The 23,084-nt window shown below is 54.1% G+C and overlaps 3 protein-coding genes across 15 annotated transcripts in view; 1 reads left to right on the forward strand and 2 right to left on the reverse strand.

Moving 5' to 3' along the window:
• Positions 1–2,783, forward strand: part of FHIP2B (FHF complex subunit HOOK interacting protein 2B) — an 18,874-nt gene extending 16,091 nt beyond the window's left edge. For all 10 annotated transcript variants that reach the window (XM_037886148.2, XM_043536209.1, XM_043536213.1 and 7 more), the window contains one exon: positions 91–2,783. In XM_037886148.2, the coding sequence (XP_037742076.1) occupies positions 91–196 (106 nt within the window). In that variant the 3' untranslated portion in view covers positions 197–2,783. The remainder of the gene's footprint in view (positions 1–90) is intronic.
• NUDT18 (nudix hydrolase 18) overlaps positions 1–12,335 on the reverse strand; it is a 23,577-nt gene extending 11,242 nt beyond the window's left edge. The window contains exons 1-5 of one of the 4 annotated variants that reach the window (XR_006287509.1): positions 12,217–12,335; positions 10,589–10,749; positions 7,414–7,627; positions 6,040–6,652; positions 5,543–5,723 (exon numbers count right to left, since the gene is read on the reverse strand). Coding sequence is in view for 2 of the 4 variants with exons in the window: in XM_037886152.2 (XP_037742080.1) it covers positions 6,045–6,652; positions 7,414–7,627; positions 10,589–10,747 (981 nt within the window). In the remaining 2 variants the exon portion in view is untranslated. Of the gene's footprint in view, positions 1–2,959; positions 3,019–5,247; positions 5,724–6,039; positions 6,653–7,413; positions 7,628–10,494; positions 11,239–12,216 lie in introns of those variants that run through there. The other 3 variants (XR_005223415.2, XM_037886152.2, XM_037886153.2) reach the window with 3 other exon arrangements.
• A 780-nt stretch (positions 12,336–13,115) lies between these two features.
• HR (HR lysine demethylase and nuclear receptor corepressor) overlaps positions 13,116–23,084 on the reverse strand; it is a 47,312-nt gene continuing 37,343 nt past the window's right edge. Inside the window, 6 exon segments of the mRNA XM_043536461.1 lie at positions 13,116–18,369; positions 19,346–19,474; positions 19,988–20,164; positions 20,415–20,554; positions 20,633–20,752; positions 21,313–21,443. Coding sequence (XP_043392396.1) covers positions 18,307–18,369; positions 19,346–19,474; positions 19,988–20,164; positions 20,415–20,554; positions 20,633–20,752; positions 21,313–21,443 — 760 coding nt within the window. The 3' untranslated portion in view covers positions 13,116–18,306.

Below are 23,084 nucleotides of genomic sequence, written 5' to 3' on the forward strand. Positions count from 1 at the left end.
GGGGTGGTGGAACATTCTGCTCTCCAGGCAAGGGAGCTAGCTTCTCCCACCTGTGCAGAGCACTCAGCATTTGCTTTGGTTCCCTTGTAGGATGGATCACATGACCCTCTTCCAGGGAGTGGTGGTGCTGGAGGAGTTTTGTAAGGAACTGGCAGCTATTGCCTTTGTGAAGTTCCCCCCCGAGGGCCCTGCGTGAGCCTAGTCTCCTGCTCTCCTCACCTGCTTCCTGGAGAGAAGATCCAAGTGCAATGCCAGCAGGCACTGCTGGACTGGGGAGATTAGTGCTCTATGGCTCGGGGGAAGGTAGCACCACTCCCCATCCGCCTTAGCTGAGACCTTCCTGTATCACTGGCCTCCAGAGAACATCTGACTCCCCCCTACGCACAGCTTACCATTGACCAGCCCCTCTCCACAGAGCAGCAGGGAACCAGGACTCTGCAGCATCACAACAGAGGGCAACTCCTCCAGACAGCCTCAACATCTCACTCAGGTTTGATGCTCCTCTTTCTGGGGGAAAGGGACTCTGCTTCCTACCTTCCAAAACTAATGGTTTGCTCAAGTCATTGAGAGTTGAACACTGAGCATGTTCTTTCCACCAAAGCTGGCTGGGAAAGCATGACTAGGTGCATTGAGAGCCCTCCACCATTTCTATCTTCTGCCTCTTAGGATCAGAGTGATCAGCACCCACAATCCATGCTGCAAGATTTTTATAGCTCCTCTTCCAAGTGCCTAGGGCTAGCACGAGGGAAAGAGATCAGGGCAGTGTCTAAAGCCCTGTGGAATAGAGAGATCTACATAGGGCCCATTACAGTAGGAGTGCACTGCTCTGGTGTCCTGGCAGTGGGCCCAGAATAAACTTCTTGGTAACTGTAGGTGAAGGAAGGATCCAGCACATTGCAAAAGTGGGTGCTAAATCAAACCACCACCCCACTACAGAGGCCTACTGGCCTTGTTTCTGGAAGGGTGGAATCCATCCAGCCTCCTCCATGTAATGAACACAGGGACAGACAAGGGAGCCAACCCCAGCTTTCCTAGCAGGGTGGTTATAAGACTCTTCTTCAGGCCTTTAATCAAAGTGCAATGTCTCCAGCTGGTGCTGTGCTGGACCTGGAAGCCTGCAGTCAGACTCCAGCCATGCTCCCAGACCTTCCCTTTTCCCCTGCAGTCCAAAGGGGATGCTGGGTTTTTTTGGGGGTAAAAAGCATGTTCCCAACCCCAGCTGTAGGAGAGGGATAAAGAAGTGACTGGACCTACCTCCCAGACAGGTCCTGAGGCTTACTCCATTGGTTTTCACATGTTTGGGGATCCTGAGCAAAGCAAGGCAGGCACGATTAGTGTGACAGACGAGTCCCACTGGGCCCTATGCGCTGCTGTCAAACAAGCTTTCATTTAGTCTGATGCTCTTGCTCGACGGGGGCCCTGGGGCAAGGAGGAAAAGTTCATTCTGACTTTGAACTGGCTCCAGTTGATGCTTTCCATATGGTCTGACAAGAGCCACTGTGGGTCTGCCAGGCAGCCGAGACATGAAAGGTTGCTCCTTGTCCTCAGCAAACCTTTGGAGGCAGCGCTGCGTTCCCTCACGCTTACAGCGCCTCGGCTCTGGCTGATCAGAAAATGGGACAGCAGCCCTCAGGCAGGTGGAGCTCTGCCCTGTCTTCCTGGAGGCGGGAAGGCACTTTGCTTTAGTTCAGCAGGACTGAGAGTGAAGCAAGCTGCCCCGTTGTGAAAGGAAACTCAGAGCTACCTCTAGAGAGCAGGAGGCTTCCCTCACAGATCCTGGAGAACAGCCCCTTGAGAAGCCAGGAGGGCTGGAGCCCAGCATCAGCTGAGTTCTCACACTTCCCCGGTGTTTCCCCATAATGGGCCAGATTCTTACCTGATGTCAGGCTTCATAGACCTACACCAGCTGAGGATCTCGCCCACTGCTTTCCTGGGTAGCAAGGATGAATTTGTAAAGTGCTATGGGAATGAAGTTAGCAATAGTCTTTTTATACCAGCAATACGACCCCATTTAACAGGGCTGTGTCTCTATTGATAGATATTCACACACCCTGCAGAATCCCAGCATCTCCCTCTCTTCCCTTTGTGCACTTTGGAATGTAACAAACACTTCATCACAATGCAGCGAAAGGTCTCTGGTAACTAGAGCTGTCAGCCAACAAGAGTAGATACAAATTACTGTATTTGGGCAGTGCCTAGTACAATGGGGCCCCACTCTTGGTTGATCCCTAGGCACTACCATAATACATCTGATTAATAACATGTTGTTGGGGCAGCTTGTAAGCCTGGCAAATCTCACCCCAACTGGGTTCTTGACATTGGTATTAAGTGCAGGGTGGCTGCTTAGGGGCACTATTTAATGTTACTGAGGAAGACAGTTTCTTGCCTGATCGAGCTTAACAGAAAAAGCTGTTTGTCCTAGAAAATCATTGGCCTTCAAAGACATTAAGTGATGCAGTATAGCCAAATATGCTATAAGTATTATCTACAGAGGGACTTTTTGTCTTGTATTGCCTCTTATCAACCATGCACAAAGGTGTGTAGAGCTGGCTGCTTGGTAAATCTGGGTTTTGGTGTTATATTTATGGCAACTGCATGTGGTAAGTGGGTGCAATGAACTGGCAAATGTTACAGTACCACCTTTTCAGAACTATGCACTTTTAAACGTATGATGTGTAACACAACCAACCGTAAAATGTGTGCCGTTTGTCTGTACATATGTACCATGTACAAGTAACTTAACTCTTCCTGTGGCAATAAAGTGATGTCTTGATAAACTTGAATCATTGGGCTCCTTTTCCCTTTACAAACCTCTCCTAGCACAATTACAGAACATTCTTTTCCAGCTGCACCATATCTTTTTAACGAGCTAGCATCTCAATTAGAGGGATCTGGCTTCTATTCACAGCTCTGCCTCTGTCCTCCATTTCCCTCTCTGTAAAACAGTGCTAGTACTTACCCACCCGTGGAAGTGTATTACGGTCCTTACATTAAAATGCTTCCTGGCCTGTAGCAGGGCTGAAATACAAACACATGTAAGCACGGGGCAGACGCACTCTTTTGTGGTACATAGGGGGGATACTGCCACTACACATTTTGTTGTTGCTGACTGAACCCCAAAGCAGCCTTCCCGCTTTGGGTGAGACTAAGACTGGACAGGTTTAAACAACTGCTGTAAAAAAAAGGGGGGGGAATGTGAATCCCTGGCGCAAGGTTAGAGTGCAGAATCAGGTGGCAGTAGCACACGCAGACCCTATACTGTTTCCTGAGGATAGGTGGGGCTTGGCCTGATTTTAATGAGAGATACATGTATTAAAGAGCAGGGCAGATTCCAACCTGAAAGGGCCTATAGCTAAGATTTGCAGAGTGGACCAGTGACTTGGGGCACCCACACCCCTTGAAGGGCCAATCAGGCCCCTCTAATGTGGCTCAGACTGGACACCCACACATCGCTGGGTGCCTTGGCCTGCATACTTTACATGGCAGCCCATTTCCCTCTCAACTTGGGAATGGAGTCCAACTGGAGTTGCATCTGGAACACAGCACTGAGATTTTTGGAAACAGGGAACCTACCTTCATATTCAGACACCTACCTCTGTGACCTGGTTTTCAAGGGTGCTGACTGAGCCAGCAGCTCCCAGTCACAGTGATTTCCCTTTGAAAAGCAGCCATCCTACCCAGTTATCCATTCCAGAGTCCTCTGATGCTCATTCGCCTTCCCTAGCATTCTCACAACACGTTGTGTAGCTTTCAGGCTTAATATGAATATTGGCATCAGGCACAAAACTCTGGGTCAGTGAAGCCACTTGCTCAGAAATTTCACAGTAAACAACACTGGAAGGGACTCAAGAACAGCACCGGAGGAGGAGAAACGCATTCGCCTGCCCAGCAATGACCCTCTGGAGGAGAGCTGGGCGAAATCTTTCAAGCAGGACTTTTTTTTTGTTGGGGAAAAAAAAATAATGCAGGATTCAGTGAATGTGTTGATTTCACCCAATTGTTTCAGTTGAAAAAACTTTCAAAGTTTGGGGGAATTTTAAAATGTTTTAATTTGAAACAACTTTTCATTTTCAAAATTTCCATTAATAAAAATAAAAATGTTTCATCCATCCCCCCATTGGTTTTATTTCCACCTTTTCAATTTCATCAAAACAAAACTTAATTTTTGGTTCAACCTGAAACAGTTTGTCAGAGGTGGCAGTGAACTGAACCAATTGCTTTGCCCAGCTCTGGTTTACAACGGAAAAGGAGGAAGCATCCCCCTGCAATGGCAGAGAAACTCACGGCCTAGCAGCAGCACACGGATCACAGGCACTGGCTGGGGCATGCTCAGTCTCTCTCTAGCCCTCCCCTGTGGAACTGCTAAGGCAGCTGGAGAGCCCTGTGCTTTCTGCACCTGAATGGGAGTTTGGGGTGAGAAAGCTAACCACTCCTACGTTGCTAGGCAGAGTGCGGTTCTCAGTGCCTCAGCAGGGCTCAGGCAGTAAGTGGAACCAGGGCCGTGGCTTTCAAGGCATGTTTTGGAGACCAGCAGAACCTGCCATCCCCTGTGGCATGAGGGCTCAGGCAGTAAGTGGAACCAGGGCCGTGGCTTTCAAGGCATGTTTTGGAGACCAGCAGAACCTGCCATCCCCTGTGGCATGAGGGCTTCTCTCAAGATGGGCACATGCTTTACAAAGACATGTACATCACGGTTCTGAGCAAAACCTCAAGTTGACCATAGAGCTGCTGGCATATTTGCTCCTGCACAGGGCTGCTCGCGCCTCATTTCACATGAACTGAGGCAGTCCAACCCCCTTTCAGGCCATGCAGCAGAGGGAGGTCTCTGGTTCCCTATAAAAAATGAGAGCAGCTTGTCCAGCTGTGAAGCTAAAAGCTCTACAGAGTCCAGCAAACTTCAGGCTCCATCCAGGTCCTAGCAGATACACTCAGGACCAAGAGGTGGAACTCCTGAGTTTTATTCCCAGTTCTGCCACTGACCAGCTGTGAGAGTTTAAGCAAGTCACTTCCTTCTTTGTGCCTTAGTTTCCCCAACCTAACATGGGAATGCTATCAGCCTTCCCGGGGTATGAGGCTTGGCTGTACATAAAGTACTTTGCATGAGAGGGCACCTTGTTCTTAGCCCCATCCCCAGAGCAGGGAGCAAAAGAAACAGGAATGTACTGCTGCCTTCCAACCGAGCCCAGCGGGCCTGACTGACTCATTCTCCACAGCACATTTGCCATGTCTAATAAACTTTGCATTATGCTTCCAAACACAGCCCTGCTTTAATCCCAGCAAGGAACAACATTCAACACTACAGAGAAACGGCCCTTTTTATTTCCAAGCTCCAGCTGTAAACAAGCTGCCTTGGCCGGCTCTCTGCATCCCGCGTCGAGGACATGCGGTACCATGAAAGGGAAGAGCCCCGGACGCTGGAACTTCAGCTTTAGGAGCTGCAGTCTGCCCAAAGGTCACGTCAGGTCAAATCCCGAAAAGTCACCCCCCCATCGTGGTGCTGCGTGCCCCCCTCCGCTGGATGTAGTGAGGGGGTTCCACTCACCCTTCCATAACCATGCTGAGGAAATGGGTCTGTGGTTGGCAGCGGCTGGGTAGGACGTGCCCTGCGGTGAAGCCATGCATCATCCTCGGGATGGCTGCGTGGGGACAGCCAATGGCCGTAACGGGGTGAAGCGTGTCCCATGCCCAGGGAAAGGTCTCTGAATCCAAGCTTCAATGAGACCCTGTGGGAGAAGAGCGAGAGGGCAATATTTAAGCATCAGCTCACCGCGACACCCTCTCCATCCACGGTAATGGTGTAGCCCAACAGGCTTTAGCAAGGGCTCACCTGGAATTATTATAGGGTTCGCTACTGACACCTATCACCCTAGTACGTCAGCGAAAGAGGCCACCCAGCAGGTCCCAGTAAATGAACCCAGGACTGGGAGCAGGACTCCTGGGTTCTATTCTCAGCTTTGCCACCAATTTGCTTTGTGGACTTAAGCCAGCCAGTCCCAGTTCCCCCATCAGTGAAGAGGGGAGCAGACCAGCATTGCTTACCTGTGTCAGTAGCTGTGAATTGGGACAACAGCCGACGAGCTGAGCCTCTGGAGGATTCTGCTTCTCAAGTTGCTCTCCTCGATCTTCCACCACTGGAAGCTCTCACCCTGCAGCTCTGGTGGCGTCTCCTGGGTGCTCTGGTCACCCTGCGTAACAGTCAGCAGCACGTTGAAGCAAACGCCGTCAGATTTCCCTGCATTCTTGCCCAGGTGCTGCAGCCCCAGGACCCCGTGGGCCCGGACAGTCACTTGCGGTAGCAGGCAGCATTCCTTCAGCAGTCTGCAGGCTGCTGCCTGGATGCTGTTTTGGATTTTGCAGGGGGAGGTGGTGCGGGCACACACCGGCAGGTGTGGGGCCCCTACAGCACTCAGCAGCACCCACAAGTCACCGGCACCATTGGTGAACGTAGCCAGGAGCCTCTGGCAGATCAAGGCACAGGGCATCTCCTCCGGCAAGGTCATGGGGTGGGATGGGCTGTCTCGGTATCGCACAGCAAGGTCCATAAGGGGCAGGATATCCCGAGCTCGCAGAGGAAGGGCAGGAGATTCTCTATCCCACCACCTGGCTTGGAGGGATTCAGCATCTGCATCATGGGGTGCCTTCAAGGTCCCGCCTAGGCAGAAAACAGAGTGTGTCTGTGTAGCATTCAGAGCAGCCTGGGCAGCAGTGCCTGGGGCACGGAAGGGGTTGGCGGGGATGTTACATTTCTGCAGATCACTGGGTGCTAGAGGAGGGGGAGGGAGGAATCAAGCAGTTAAGAAGGCAGCTGGGGCTCTTTTCCAGGGAAGTAATGAGGATTTGGGGGTATAAAACATCCTTGGTTTTCCCTTCATCATCCCTACAATAGGCCGTAGCGCCATGGCCAGAGCTGGGAAACATGGGCACCTCCCGCTCCACAGCTACGATGGCTGGGGGTGCTCGTGAAAGGATGGAGTGGATGCAAGGACCCTGCCATGCAGGCTCCCACTACAGTTCTGGCAGTGCAGCCACATAAGCTGCAGCTCCCTCTGCTATTCCAGTCCTGGCTCCCCACACACAGCCCCCCAGCCAGTTCTAATCCCTCCTGCGCCAGAAGCAGTTTGGGCTCAGTGGGAAGTTATGGTGCAAGCCCAGCCTAAGATGCCGTAGGGGGGAGGGTGCAATAGGAAGAGAAGCTCCTCTGAGCGCCTTCCCTTTTCTTTCTGCTGAGAACTGGAGCCAGCAAGCTGGACACAGCCCCACACCAACACTCCTCCTTTGGCTAGCTCCAGGAGGCTCCTCTGCCTCTTGCCCCATGCCCAGGGCTGAGCTTGCTGCCTGCAGTGTCCCTCGCAATCCCCACACATTTTAGTCCCCAACCCCCACTGAGCGGGGGTAGGAGTAAGGGGGAAGCACCAGTTGGCCGAGCGAGGAAGACGTAGCGAATCCAGATGGAGCCTCTCTCTTCCACTGCCAGCAGGGTGAGAGGCTCACACTCCAGCCCCGTCTCCTCCTTCACCTCCCTCTTCATGGCCTCCAGGATGGTCTCGTTGGGCTCCATCCTCCCGGCAGGCAGGTACCACGTCCCATAGCACTCGTGCTTGGCCTCCTGCATCATCAGCACCTCATTCTAGGAGAGAGGGAAAAAAATCCCAGGTCACACAACATAGAGCCATCCCAATGGGCAGGGACCAGCCCCGTTCGGATCACCCAGCTGCATGGGGGGCTCAAAAAGCACAGGACCTTGTTCCCAGCTACAACAAAACTTAGGGCCTCCGCAAGACTCTTCCCTACAGGCCAATTCTCCAGTCCAGTTTTCATTGTCCCAGGAGGTGTGGGTTCCACCAGTTTCCATGGGAATCTAAGAGATGTCCTCCCTAACGTGAGATCAGTTAGGAACCACTGAGTTCCTCCACACCGTTCACTATTGTGTATTTCTAAGTTTAAAATGGCCCAGGCAATATGACTGCTACCCCTTCCTTTGGGAGAGTACTCCACAGCCAGAGAGATCCCACCTTCCAGCTTTTTCTGCTCTCAGTCTACCCTACATTGCCCAGCCCAGCCCTGCGGCTTTGGAAAAGGAAGATAAAGGAATGTTTTGGTTGGGTTTGTTTTTTTTTTTAAATGACAACAAAAACAGTTTTTAAAACACACAGAAACTTTCCCCTACAGAACATCTGCCATCAAACCCTTTGGATTCGCACATGACAACCACAATGGCTAGAAACCAAGTCCAAACCAGGTGCAACATCATTATGTGTTGTTTGCACAGCACCAATGGCATATGCACGTCAGGGCCTTAGAAACAGGACATTAGGTGTTGCCAGTAGAGCTATGCCAGCAAACCCCCCGAGCAGAGATGCAGATTATACTGGCAAAAAGGGGTTTTGCTGGTATACTTCATGCTTTTGCTGTCAGCAAAAGAAGCTCTCCTGACAAAAGTATCTTTTTTGCTAGTATAACTGCATTTACACAAGGCCTTTTGTCAGCAGAGACATGCTGCAAAAAAACCAGGGCGAAAAAAAATTGATTTAGAAAAATAAAACAAAGTTTTATTTAAATGAGATTTTAAATTAAATACATTTTTCTTTTTAATTATAAAATGACGTTAGCCTATGATAAAGGCCTACTCTTACTCTGCTCTACTAAAATTATTTACATTAAATTAAAAACGGTATTGGCTATTACAAGTTTGCTGCCATGGTTTAAAGTAAAGTCAAACCACTGAAACAGTGGAAGTCACTGACGAAGCACCTGCAACCAGAGTTTGCGGACGTGCTAACCCAGCTTTTGACAGCCTTTCACAGCTTAGCCTTTTATTAAGTAAATCATTGACTACAGCAGGTACAGAGAGAATATTTCATTTCAATTAATTCAGTTCAAACTTAAGAAACCAACCAGGAGTGGTAAAAGTATGAATGTTTGCACACACACACACCCCCCCCCCCCCAACAAATAAACACTAGGCATAAGGATGAGAGCGATAAGTTCTAAAGTTTTGAAGGACATGGACCAGAAAAAGTCATTTCAGTTTACTAACAACAGATACTTCCTTTGTTTCGTAAACCAGTTGGTTTGAAATACAAAACTTGTTTTGATAAACTTTTTTTTCCTGTTCCCATTCCCAACTCATTTGAGGGAGTTTTATTTAACTAACAAAAACAATTTTAAAATGGTTTTTTGTGCATTTTCACTTGAACTCCAATTTCCATCCAAATAGAGCTTGACACAAATCACAAGTAACAAAGTTAAATCCTCTAGGACAGTGTTTTTCAACCTTTTTGATGCCAGGGACCGGCTTGCTGCCTCCCTAAACTGTGTCAGGGAGATCTCAGGGACTGGCACCAGTTCATGGACCAGTTGTTGAGAAACACTTTTAGTACAGTAGAACCTCAGAGTTATGAACTGACAGGTCAGCTACACACTTATTTGGAACTTGATGTATGCAATCAGCAGCGAGACAGGAAAAAAAAAAAGCAAATACAGAACAGTACAATGTTAAAAGTAAATTACTAAAAAGAAAAATTTTAAAAAAGGATTTGACAAAGTAAGGAAACTCTGTGCTTGTTTCATTTAAATCAAGATGGTTAAAAGCAGCATTTTTCATTTTCATCGTAAAGTTTCATAGCTGTATTAAGTCAGTATTCAGCTGTAAACTTTTGAAAGAACAATCATAACGTTTTGTTCAGCGTTACAAACATTTCAGAGTTCTGAACAACCTCCATTCCCAAGGTGTTCATAACTCAGAGGTTCTACTGTATAAGAAATGCCACATCGTTCACCACTTTCTAAATAAAAAATGTAAAAATTAAGAATTTAAATAAAATGTATGTTAAGCGATAAAACTGTTTAAATATGGTATTCTCCTGGTTAGCAAAAAGAAACAAGTTTACTTAAAGATTTATTTAATTGCAAATCAGTGTTTTCATCACTACCAACCAATGAGAATCAACCTTTGTTAGGAAAGTAACTAAAACATACATAGGCAAAACCAGATTAAAACTTATCTGTTAAATTGAGGTTCCCTGCTGACTGATTTAAATCAATCCACCCTGGCAAAAAAACCAAACCAAAACAAAAAAAAACACCACACACCTCTAGCTGATGTTGCTATGCCGGCAAAAGTTTCTAGTGTAGACCTGCCTTGGTTGTTAAAGGAGATTTAACTGTGTTATTAGTAACACAGATAAGGAAGTTGGGTCTCATTCCACCTTCTGCTACTGACCCACTGTGATATTGGGCAAGTCATCTCTCGTCTGTGCATGACTCAGTTTCCCTAAAGGTAACATGGCGAGACTACCCTCCCCCACTTTGTAAAAGTGCTTTGAAAGAAAGCTGTTAAGAGGGTCATACTAGTGCTAATTAATTTTAAAACACAGGTCACAGTTTTCAAGAGTGGCCAGTCATTCTGGGGACCCAAACTACGAAAGCTTGAAGGAGCCTGATGTTCAGAGCGTAGCGTGAGTGCTCAGCGCTTTCTGGACTGTGGATGCTCACCCTGCAGTGTCTGGATGCCATGGTGATGGGCACCACAGGAAACCCCCCAGCCGTCACTCTGACTCCCCCAGCCAGTGCTCCAGGGACCCCTCACCTGGTCGTTAAGCAGGACAGCCAAGACGATGTAGCAGGCGGTCTTCCGCACTCTGACGGGGTGAGCGGGCACGGGGGCAGAGTCGTACCTCTCCTGCACCTCCCAACCCCTCCCGCTCAGCACGGCGTCCAGCTCCTCCGCCAGAGCGCCACAGGCCATGGCTGCAACACAGCAAACCCCACGACGGCTCAGTGGCACAAGGCGCAGCGACAGGAGGGCACCAGAGGGCTGTGGTGCCAGGGGAGCAGGGTGACCTGAGAGGCCCAGAAAGCGGGGCTGGGGGACCAGAGGGACACAGAGAGCGGGATGCGGGGGGGGGGGGGTGACATGGGGGCTCCAGAAGGGCAGGTCTCTCCCCACACCCAAATATTCAACTGCGCCTCCCCAGTCCCAGGGAAGGCGGGTTGTTGGGGGAAGGCGGCAGTGAGGCTGAAACGCAAACGCTTCAGCCCACGGGAGGTTTGCTCCCAAAATATCCCCAACCCTCTGCACTGACACCTCTCTTTGGGGTGCGCAAGAAAAAGGGGGCACCCCCGAGAGTGGGAGAGGGGTCAGAGTGTGGCATAGGGGAGGGGGGACACGCTGAGAACTGGGACCTGGGGGGCAGAGAGAGGGGCCCCCTGGGAGCTAAGGGGACTTGGGGGGAGGGCTGGGAGGCAGAGGGAGGGGCTCCCGGGGGCTGGGCGGGCTGGTGGGGGGGGGGGGAGGCGAGGCTGGAGTTGGGGGGCAGAGAGAGGAGTCCCTGGGGGTTGGGGAGCATGGAGCGGGGCTGGGACACAGAGGGAGGGGCCCCCAGGAGCTGGGTGGGCTGGAGCTGGGGGGGAGAGGGAGGGGACCCCCGGGGGCTGGAGCTGGGGGGGAGAGGGAGGGGACCCCCGGGGGCTGGGGGGCACGGAGGGGCCCCCAGGAGCTGGGTGAACTGGAGGGGCCCCCCGGGGGCAGGGCGGGGAAGGCTGGAGCTAGGGGGGGCAGAAGGAGGGGACCCCTGGGGGCTGGAGCTGGGGGGCAGAGGGAGGGGCCCCCGGAGGCTGGAACTAGGGGGGGCAGAGGGAGGGGCCCCCCGGGGGCTGGAGCTGGGGGGGCAGAGGGAGGGGCCCCCCGGGGGCTGGAACTAGGGGGGGCAGAGGGAGGGGCCCCCCGGGGGCTGGAACTAGGGGGGGCAGAGGGAGGGGCCCCCCGGGGGCTGGAACTAGGGGGGGCAGAGGGAGGGGCCCCCGGGGGCTGGGGGGCACGGAGGGGCCCCCCGGGGGCAGGGCGGGGAAGGCTGGAGCTAGGGGGGGCAGAAGGAGGGGACCCCCGGGGGCTGGAGCTGGGGGGCAGAGGGAGGGGCCCCCCGGGGGCTGGAGCTAGGGGGGGCAGAAGGAGGGGACCCCCGGGGGCTGGAGCTGGGGGGCAGAGGGAGGGGCCCCCCGGGGGCTGGAGCTAGGGGGGGCAGAAGGAGGGGACCCCCGGGGGCTGGAGCTGGGGGGCAGAGGGAGGGGCCCCCGGGGGCTGGGGGGCACGGAGGGGCCCCCCGGGGGCTGGGCGGGGAAGGCTGGAGCTAGGGGGGGGCCTGGGAGCTGAGGCGGGAGCTGGGGGGGAGGGGCCCCCGGAGGCTGGGGGCGGGGTCAAGACCCCCCCAAACTTACTCGTTTATCCCCGGCCGCTTCAGCTCCCTTCCCCTCCCACCCCGGAAGAGGCTGGCAGCTTTCCGCTCCCATTGGCCGGCCGAGACACCACGCTCACCTTCCATTGGGCGGGATCGCTGTCATTCAGGCTGCCCACGGCCGAGAGGCGGAGCTGCTCCTTAAAGGGGCCGCGTGCCCAAAAGGGTCGCAGTCTTCTGGGGCGGCCTCCAGAGGGACACGTGGCCACCCTGGCCCCCTGCCCTGGGGGCGCAGGGTCACCCCCGACACCCCAGTGACCCTGGGGCCCCCTCCATGGGGAGGGGTAACAGGGCAGTGCCAGCTGCTCCTGGGGCACGGGCGGAGGGATGGGGCAGTGCCCGCTGCTCCTGGGCATAGCTCCGCGGGCTGGGGATAGCCAGGTTACAGGGGGTAGCGTCAGCCTCAGGCAGGGCCTGCAGGAGCATCCATCGCTCCCCACTCAAATCCGAGAGCTTTTCCGCGCCTTTCTATGCCTGCCCTCCTTTTCCTGGAGCTCCCCAGCTGGGGTTCTGAGGGGGTGGGAGTGGGTCTGAAAACCCATGGGCTCCCCCTGGCCCACCACCACGTCCTCCTTGCTGCAGCCGTCACGCCAGGGACAGCATTGGCATCACTGCCCCCGGAAAGTGGGAGAACCAGGGCCTCGCAGCATCCCCCAAACCCTCATGCCTGCCATCTGACAACAGCCAGGACAGAGCTTCCTTGGTGTTAGCAGGTGAAGTCAGGGAGCTCAGAGGTACAGAAAGGGCACCAGCACCCTTTCCCGCATAAGCTGTACTCGTTAAATGACAGGTATGAGCACTGCCTAGCCCCCAACAAGCAGGTCAGCCTCCCCCGAGCTCCCCACTCTATCCCCCCATAAATCAACACACCCAATCATGTCTCGCCAACAGTTTATTGAGGATGACTCCTTTTAACACTGATTGTAGGAACTCTGGATGAAATGCACTCCGCCTCCCCTGCATCCAACCAGCCACGCAGCGCAGGGCTGCCCTCACCCCTATATATTCACACACTGTCTGACTTGGCCGGGGCACACCACTGCCTTACACCCAGAGCCCAGGGACACATGTGAGCGGGAATCCCGGTCCAAAGAGAAAAGCTGGAGTTAAGAATGAGGACGGTTTTGTTCTGGGTGGGAAACGGGGAGCAGGGGAGGGAGGGATACAAGGCAGGAAGACTGAGGTGAGTGAGAAGGAGAGATGAGGGGGAAGGAAAGACGTGGAGAGAAAGCGTGGGGAAGGGGAGAGGTATGCAGCCAGTGCTGAGTGCACCAGGGACAGCGATTAGGGGAGAGATGGGGTATGCAGGCCGTGCTGGGGATAGAACAGCAACTGTCTCTGTTTTCCAGAAGCACAGTGGCCTTGGAAAGTGTGTGAGCGCCCCCCCTCCCCCCCACACAAGGCAGTGTACTCATCTCAAGTGGCAGGGAGCAGGGGAAGAGAAGGAGACCAGTCTAGGAATTAGGACACCAGGGTCCTGTTCCCATCTCTTGTCAGTGACTTGCTGTGAGAACTAGAGGACAGCGGTACTCAGCTACCTTGTCGAGGGGCTGTGTGGCTGAGCCCATTGTCTGTGAACTCTTTGAGATCCTGGGACGAGAAGGGACACGCGAGGCATGTCTGATTCCCAGATTGGCGCTTGTTCTCATGAGACTGACAGCAGGGGAGGACAAGGCCTGCTTCGACTGTGAACTCCCTGGGGCAGGGACTGGCTTTTTGGTCTGTTTGTGCAGCACATAGGCCAGTCGGGTCCTGATCCATGAGGGGGGCTCCTGGGCATTTCGGTAATACAAACAAGAATGAGTGGGAACTGGCCTCAGCCCCACCAAACTCATTTCACTGACTAGCTGCAGGATGGGAAGGGCTACCATGCAGGGCTGGTTTTGAAGTATCCACCTAGTCGTGGAAGTTCCCTCTGCCACCATCAGTCTCTGAACCCTCCCCACCCTTCCTTCGGCTCCAATGCCTGGAGCCAGGGGCAGCGTTTCTGAGGCTTTTTGCTTGCCTCACTCACAGGGTCTTTGTCTCCTGGAAAAAGGGAAATCCCAGCTAGCGGGCGGGATCAAGCCCTGGCCTCCCAATCCAGAGTCGCAAGCGGCTGGAGATGCCTGTGGAAAGCAGGGGGGAAGCGCAAGGCCCAGCCAAGCATAGCAGCACTGGCCCACGCATGGCAGCGTTCACCGGGCCAGCAGCCAACAGGAGCATCTGGGCTAAACTTACCCAAGCGCCTCACTTGACAGTGTCTAATTCACAGCAGCCTGAAATGGCCGGCTCTTAATCTGATAGGATTGGCTGCTTTATCCCTCCCTGACCCTGGCTGAACCCGCCCTTGCAGGCTAAGCTCTCAGCTCTTCCACATCTGCAGGGCGGAGCAGGGGCCCGGGGAGGATGGAGTTTATTTTAGTTGGCGGGCTGCTGCACGGTTGCTGTCCAGAGGGTGCTGACGAGACTGGAGGATTCTAGCACTGGAAGGAGCCCCGGGTCTGGAGTGGTCTGGAGGAACTGTCCTAAAAAGGAAACAGGAGTGGGAGATGGGATTCCCCCTTCCTCCCTGAGCTCCCAAAGGGCGGTGAGTCATCCAGCCAGGCTAGGGCTGTGGCTTGCCAGAAGGGAAACAAGAACATTGACAGGGCAGCCAGGGAGGCTGTGTACAGGGCTGTCAACTGGGCCCGTTGGGAGCAACAAACATGGAAATCTGACACTTCCCCTTGCCAGCCCGTCCTGCCCCAGGATCTCAAAGTGCTTTAGGAACATCAGGGCGCTCAAGTCCCCTAGGAGGTCACTCAGCATTATTGACACGATCAGGTCAGGGAGAGATGGGAACAGGACTCAGATCTTTGGACTCCTACCCCTGCTCTGATCCTCATCCCTGACTCCCAGGCAGTCTCCCCAGCTCTAACCACTAGACACCACTCCCCTCTCACGGTTGGGAATAGAACCCAGGAGCCCTTACTGCCAAGCCCATTGCTGTATCCATATTACACCATCCTTCCCAGGATGGCCGCACTGAGAACCCCATCTATGAGATGGGCCCATTGCCATGGGAACTGGACCCTCAAAGGGCCTGGCGCTTTTGGGGAGAGAACTGGCACTCTTTAGAGCATTGCTACCGATACGTCAAGCACCAAATGCCATAATCCCAATGGACATCCCTTGGGAGATCATGACCAGTGTGGTGACATCATCAGGGCAAACCTTCTGTGTGACGACATCAAAACGAGCCCTGAGCCAAAGGGCACAGAATGAACCCTGGCATGACGTCATCAAAGGAAGCACAAATGCGAAGACACTGCACACCACGACATCATCAGAATAAGTTCCTGGTGTGAGGCCAGCAGAACAAGCCAAGGCCATGATGCCCCAAATACGGCCAGCCAGTGCAGTGTTACAACTCGGATGAGACTCTGTGATGACCTCATCACAAGCTGCAACAAAACACGATGCCCATCACCACCAGCATATCCAGGGATGTCACTATGCAGCGTCACCATGGGCACCCCACACGATGCCAACAGGTGGGAGGGCAGCAGAGCTAGCAAGGAAACGGGTCACTCACCTGCTGCGTATGAGAATGGCCCCTGGCTGCCCGTGCGGGGTCCCCCATTCACATGAACGGCACCACAGCCCTGCACCGAGAGCACAGTACCTCTCCGTGGCCCAGAACACCCTCATCCTGCTCAGGCCAGGCATGGCTGTGCCACTGGAATTCCCGGCAGGGAGTTACATGCAGCTTCCCCACCACTGGGTATTGGGGAGGGGGTTTCTAAGTCGGCCATTCCCTTCCCGCTCCTGCATCGGCAGAGCAGCCTCTGGCCTGCCACACACTTTGGAAAGGGTTAAGCAGCAGCCCGGGCCCTAAGGTTTAATTACAAAGGGAACTGCTAGACTTTTAATCCCTTGGCCTCCTCCCCACACACACTGCCAACTGGTGTAGCAGAGAACAGATGGGAACAGGCCCTCCGGCGATTCACAGGCACTGGGGGAGGAGAGAGGCTCCACTCCTTTGCACAAGCTGGGGCCGCCCTTGTGCTGCCTGAGACCATGGCAGAGGGAGAAACCGAGGCAGAGCCTGCGAGTGCAGAAGCAGCCTCCCACCCTTTCTGGTGCAGAAAGAGCAGAGAGCTGACGTGACCCCCCCCACCCAAGTAGGGTTGCCAACATGGTATTTCAAAAATAAGGGACTGTTTTCTTAGCACTCCCACCTCACCCCTCCTTCTGATATTATCATTATTAATAATAATCAGCAGTACTCACCTACACTTGCCAGGGGTATTTCTTGCTGCTCTTTGCAGCACTCAGCAACTCCCAATCTTGTTGCACAGAGATGAAAAAATATAGGATGTCCCCTGTAATAAGGGACCATTGGCAACCCTACGCCCAAGCCACAACCTCCTGTGTGCTCCAGGCCTCTCCGCATTGGTCCACAGGGCTCTAGGGAGAGCCCAGATGCTTGCTCCCCTTGGGAGGTGACCTCACAAGTGCATGTGCCACCTTCCTCCTGTCTTTGTTACTCCTGCTGGGAGGGACTGCCAGCCGGGCAGGATGGGCTGTTGCAATTACTGCATGATCTCGCCCCACTTAGCTCGCTCAGCCACCCTGCAGAGCAATGAGAGCATGGCCTGGAGAGATGCAGGCAGACAGGAGAGTGGAATAAACCAGAGGACCTGTTTGATGCACCGATTAAAATGGTGTCTGCTGCCAGGGAGAGGAGGGCAGCAAGGGCAAGAGAAAGGGGATTTGGGGAGCAGAAGACTGTCTGCCTTCCTCACCCCAGCTGGGTGGTGGGACCTGCCCTCCCACTCCATTCCCCAGTTAGGGAGACAGGTCATACCAGCCTGCTCCCAGGGACTGGGGAGAGAGAACAAGGGGGCATGGCTGGGAGAGTGGGGGTCTGGCCAATATTGTCACTAGACAAACGCCTCAGAAATGCCCCCCTCCCACACACACTAGTGCCACCCCCTAACCTGTCCACACACTCCTGTAGGGTTCAGGGAGACTCACTGGGTCGGGCCCCTCAATGATCCGGATTCTCAGTCCACAGGGAGCCAGCAGTGGCCACAGAGGAGAGATGGACACGGAGGTGGGGAAAGCGGGGAAGGCCGGGTGGAGATCTGGGTCTCAAACCAGTGCAATGGCATTGTTGGCTGATGGGTCTTGAGGTGGGAGGCTCCAGTGCCCTTGGTTAGCTCCCCCTGCCCCGAAGCCCCGCCCCAAGCCCCGAGACACCAGTGAAGGGGAGTGCATGACAATTAAATGGACATAGATTCTGCATGCGACGTCGGCCGTGTCTCCTCAAAGACTCGTCTCAGCCGTTTATTTCCATGGCTCACCCATCCCTAGGTCCAACGGCCCTCGCCTCCACCCTGAGAGGACCTGCTGGGACGGAGACCTGGCCAAGGTCCCTCCCGCAGACCGCGCCTCCCCCGGGAGCGAGCACCGTGGCGTGACACCGCCGAAGTAAGCACCAAGTGTGACGTCGCCAGGGCGAGCGGCGGGAGGACGCCACGGGAACGAGCACTGGGTGTGACGTCGTGTGGGCACGGCGCGGGCTCTGCGGGGTAGGCGGAGCTGGCACAGCCGGCAGCAGCATATAGGACAAGTGCTCAGTGCAGAACGGGAAACCCAAGGAGTCCCGTGTGTCGCTGGAAGCTTGAATCCCATGGGACTCACTGGCGCTTGGCTGGCTCCTGGCAGGGGCTGCATGGAACATGCTGGGTGTCGCATCACTTGGGTGGATGGTCTCTCAGGTGGTTCATCCCCTCCTACCTGTCCGCGTCACAGCTTCTGCCCTTCCTGGAGCAGGGGAGTGGCTGGGCCTGAGCGTGCTTTGGCCCCATTTTGTCCAGCAGCCATCTTCCTCGTCACAGGCCCTGCGCTCTGGTCACTTCAGCCTGACAACCCTGGCCTGTCACAGTCAGTGCCAAAGAGCCACTCCCCATCCAGATAGGCGGATGTGGGGCTCCCCAGGAATCCTGTGCTGCTGCCCCCTTCGTTTCAATTCTTCCTCCTGGACTCCTAGAGGCCCCGGTCTGAAGCCAGTCCTCCGTCTCCCTGCTGCATGCCTGCCAGTGCCTTAATTGTAGCCCTGCAGGGTCCCCACTGCGTCCCTCACAGCACCATAAACCAGGCTGTCCATCTGCAAGGGAAGGGAAAGAAGCAGGTTCAGACACTGGCTTACAAGGCCATGAAGGCATCAGTGTAACTCCTTGTACCCCTATAGAGCAGCTCAGCTGAAAGGACCCCAAGGCTCTTTGCATCAATGGGCCTGATTCTCCTCTCCCTCACATCCGTGTAAAGCAGGAGGAACTCCACTGAAAACAATGGAATAACACCAGAGCTGAGCCAGCCTAAGGAAGGCGAGATCAAGCCCTTTATACAGAGAAGCCACTTCGCCTCAAACCAAAATACAGCCAGCTCCAGGGTAGAACACAACCGCTGGTGGACATCAGCGCTGCACAACAGTTTAGGGCAGGAAGCAAAGTACAATCCTGTATTCACTTGAAACTGCAGGGGGATTTTAAGGAGGCAGAGCGTAGTTACCCACATTGAAATCTGGGCATGCAGGATGCCAGGATTAATACTGGTTTCAGAGTAACAGCCGTGTTAGTCTGTATTCGCAAAAAGAAAAGGAGGACTTGTGGCACCTTAGAGACTAACCAATTTATTTGAGCATAAGCTTTCGTGAGCTACAGCTCACTTCATCAGATGCATACTGTGGAAAGTGTAGAAGATCTTTTTATACACATAAAGCATGAAAAAATACCTCCTCCCACCCCACTCTACTGCTGGTAATAGCTTATCTAAAGTGATTAATACTTTGTCTCTTGCAAAAATTACTCAGGTTCTAATGGCCACCGATGGTAAGACCCTCTCTGCTTTTAGCACTCTGGGGGGCCCCCAGCACCCCTGGATTCAGGAGTGAATCCCCAACAGCCAGACTTTTGGGGAGATCTGCCATTCATGTGCTGATCTGGCAGGATTCTGCTTAGCTGATCAGATGGCAGTCCACAGAACTTTTCCTGACCCCATCCAGCTGAGCCAGGCACCCATTACTACAGCAAGAGCCCCCACAGGTGGGACGGTGGTTGTGGGGAGGGAGGCTAGCTCCTGACCTGTGCATGAAGTCTCTGTGCCGTGCCGGCAGGGTCTGTGGCCTGGGCCACGAGCCGTGCCGAGCGGGCGGCGTTCTCCGGCGAGAGGAATCTCTGCGTGACGCTGATAGTACTGCTGAGGCTCTGCACCTGCCGTGGGGGAAGGAGAGCGCGTGAGGGAGCCCAGGGGTGCCGGGGCAGCATCAGAAGGGTGGGAAGACACCATCCTGCCAGAGGAGAGAGTATCACCTTGGGACTGGGCATCCGGACATGGGGATACGCTGCCTGCGCCTGCTGACCAATGCACGGATAAAAAGCCCCCTAGGAGCTAGCGTGACCTAGTGGGTAGGGCACTGGGATTTAGGAGACCAGGGTTCGATTCCCAGCACTGTTGCTAGGTGACCTTGGGCAATCACTTCCCCTCTCCGTGCCTCAGTGTCCCCATCTGTAAAGTGGGGATAATGACATGGGCCCTCTTTGTAAAGTGCTTGGAGTGCTCCTGATGAGACGTGCTAGATAAGAGCTAGACATTATTATTAAGAAGGAGACTCTCAGCTCTGGTTAGGGTAAAAGGGGGTAGCAGTTAATAGGGGCACCCTACCCCTACCCAGGGGCAACTGTTATGGGGAGAAGGCTAAAGTGAATCAGAGCTGGGCTCCTGACCTGGTATGGAGCCCCTGTTGGCACCAGCACTGCATCCCCCATGAATTGGAGCAGGGTCCAGCCGCTCACGCCACACTCCTCCCGCAGTCTCCTCCGCAGAGACGCATCCAGGTAGCAGCTCCTGTGGCCGTTCAGATCCAGCTGGGTCGCCCTGTCCTCCCCTTGGGCTTTGCACACCTGCCAGGGGAAAGGGTGGAGCGGACATGAGATGAGTTTGGCAGGTCTCAGTCAACAGCTTGCATTGCAAAAATCTGCTGCCCTGCCCTGGGGTTCCTTTGTGGGAAGTCTCAGCAGAGAAGCCTAGGGCTGAGTGGGACACATGCAGACTAGACCCTGGGTGCAGTCCTAGGAGGAGAAGTACTGGAAGTAGATTTCTGGGCCCATCTAGAATGGACTCTGGGCACAGGCCCCTGCAAGAATCACTCACCTTCTGTAAGAACCCCTTGATGCAGTCAGCATCCTCTGCTCGGAAGACGTGCCACAGGGCTCCTGCCCAGTTCCTCATGTCCCAGAGCCGCTCCTTAAGGACGTCATCGACTCCATCCTCTTCCGCCCTCCGGAGAATCTCTGTGGCACAAAGGGACGGGTATTTGGGGGTGGTGGTTTGCCAGCAACCTGGAGCCCAATCAGTTCCTGGAGCCCTACCTTTCTGGACACTGTGCCCGTCCAGCGGGTACGCCCCAACGTACACCAAGACGCTGATGGAATCGGTCGCCTCCACTGTCAGGTTTTTGGTCCCAACGGTCCTGTCCTCGGGAGCCACACCTGGGAATCGGGAGCAAATGTCCCGTGAGAATTCAGCTCAGTTCATGCACTGGCCCAGCAGCTCCCTCATCTGAGCCAGGAAGAGGCTGCTTCCCAGCCTCTGCTGTTTCCCAAAAGAGGATACTGTGGTTTCCAGAGCTTTAATGAAGAGACAACAAGCCTGTGTGCATACAGCACCTAGACAATGGGGCCCTGATCTCACTCGGGGTCTCTAGACACTACCGTAACGTGTGTAATAAATGGGACTGATAACATGGTAACTCCCCACTAAGGAACCCAAGCAGACCTATTGACTCTGTTGGAGACCAGCAGAGAAACAGATCAGCCTCTTGTAAATACAGAGGCACCAAAGCGGGGCAGTGAGGATAAGGCACCAGACGGACAGTCAGGACTCCTGGGTTCTATCTTCCACGGAGTCCATGTGGCCTTGGCTAAGTCTCTGCCTCAGTTTCCCCACCTGTCAGTGGCAGATAATGAGGCTCGCCCTGCTTTGCGAAGCACTTTGAGACATACAGGCAGTACAAGAGCTAATTCAAATGCAAGTGGAGAGCAGGACGAACCATAGGCAGCACAGATCTGGGGACTCAGCCACTGCCTGCCTTGGCTACCCGGCAGGTAGGAGGCTAAGTTCAGCTTTCCATCATGCCCGCAGTACTCCAGCAGCGGCAAACTGGCATAGAGGTTTTCAGCCCTGTGGGAGAGAGGAGAAGACTCGTAACTCCCAAAACTAGAGCATGTCACTCTCTCCCCCCGCAGCTTGTTTTGCTGCGATTCTCCCAGCCGATGGGCCAGCCCTGGGAATTCAGTCTCTATCATACAGGAGCATGTTCTGAGGAACAGACAATGGGAAGGAATGACGGGTGCCGAAAAGGTGACTCCTTCCCCTGGCTTGCAGCCAGCCTGCAGGAAATCACACACCGCCATACTGAGTAGGTCTACACTGCGAAAAAGCTCTTAACTCAGGTTAGCCAGGGGTGTGCTCCCGACTTTTTTAAGTGCAGGTACTCTGCCCCTGCTGGTGTGCCCCTGCTCCGCCAGTATGACCCCACAGCATGTGTCTGTATAAAACGGCGTCCTCCATGCGGCATGACCTTGCCCGCATAGTGCGTACAAGGCCAAAAGTGCAGGGACACTGTTCCTGCAGGTTCCTGCCCCACAGCCTTACTGCGGTGACCTGGCTTGAGTTAAAATAGAGCAGGGAAAACACAGCAACTCAGCTCAGGTTAAAGCCTGTGGGAGCCTGGGGTTGAATGTGAGCTGCTAACCCGATTTGCAATGTCTTCCCTGCTATTTGAACCCACGTTGGCCAACCCAAGTCAAGAACACCCCTTTCTTTGAAGTGTGGACACACTGACTGGGTCTGGGTTTTAAAGAGCACTGGGAAACGTTACGGCCCACAATAACAGGCCAGATTTTCCTCTCCCAGTTAACCCATTGAAACTCCACTAACTGCAGTGGGATGCACCTGTATTACAGCAGTGTAACAGACAGAAGCACTGGGCTTGCGGGGTGCTAGGGAGGTTATTGACAAAAATCTGAAATACCCCTGGTTACTCAAAGGTGGCAGAGCCTGCCTGGGGATCTTTGCCCAGCCACGTGGCCTACCCAAATCAGCAAGGAGGTCACAGATGGCACCTACACACTGACTTTGCCCTTTCATTTATTAGGCGCTCCTTTCAGCTTTATCCCTTTGCAGTGCGTCAGTTGCTCACGGAAACAACCATGGCACTGGCATGGGCAGAACTTGGGAATGCCCCCAACCGTACTATGGAGCTTATGAAGCTGTGAAATCAAGGCATTTATGCCATAGTTCGAATGGCCGCATACACCTGGGGAGGGACTGGTCTGGAAGTCAGGGCTCCTGAGCTCCATTCCCAGCTTGGGAAGGGGAGTGGGGGCTAGTGGTCAGAGCAGGGGGGCTGGAAATTTTATTCCCCACTCTGCCATCAACTCTCCCTGTGAGCATTCTATGCCTCAGTTTCTCTGTCTGTAACATGGGGGGAAGGCAGCCTCAGAGGATGGTTACAAAGACTAGTCAATGTGTCTCTGTGGCTTTGAGGTCCTTGGATGGAAGGAGATATGTACGGTGAATGATCAGGGTTTGTTCACAGAAATGGCTTTTGTTTTGGCCTGTCCCTAATACAAACCAGTGATACGCTCAGACGTTGTAACGAGATGCTATCGGGCAGTCCCTGAAGGGTGAGAAGGCAGAGACGGACTCGGCCCGAGACTGATCTCTGGGGGCCTAGTCTCAGCCCGGAAGTGGGGTCAGGGCAGCACTTGGGATTTCCCTCCCCAAATCCTCTTGCCTTCCTAGAATTGGGAGCTTGAT

The sequence above is a fragment of the Chelonia mydas genome, chromosome 26 (genome assembly GCF_015237465.2).
Source record: "Chelonia mydas isolate rCheMyd1 chromosome 26, rCheMyd1.pri.v2, whole genome shotgun sequence".
In the NCBI taxonomy this organism is placed as follows: Eukaryota; Metazoa; Chordata; order Testudines; family Cheloniidae; genus Chelonia; species Chelonia mydas.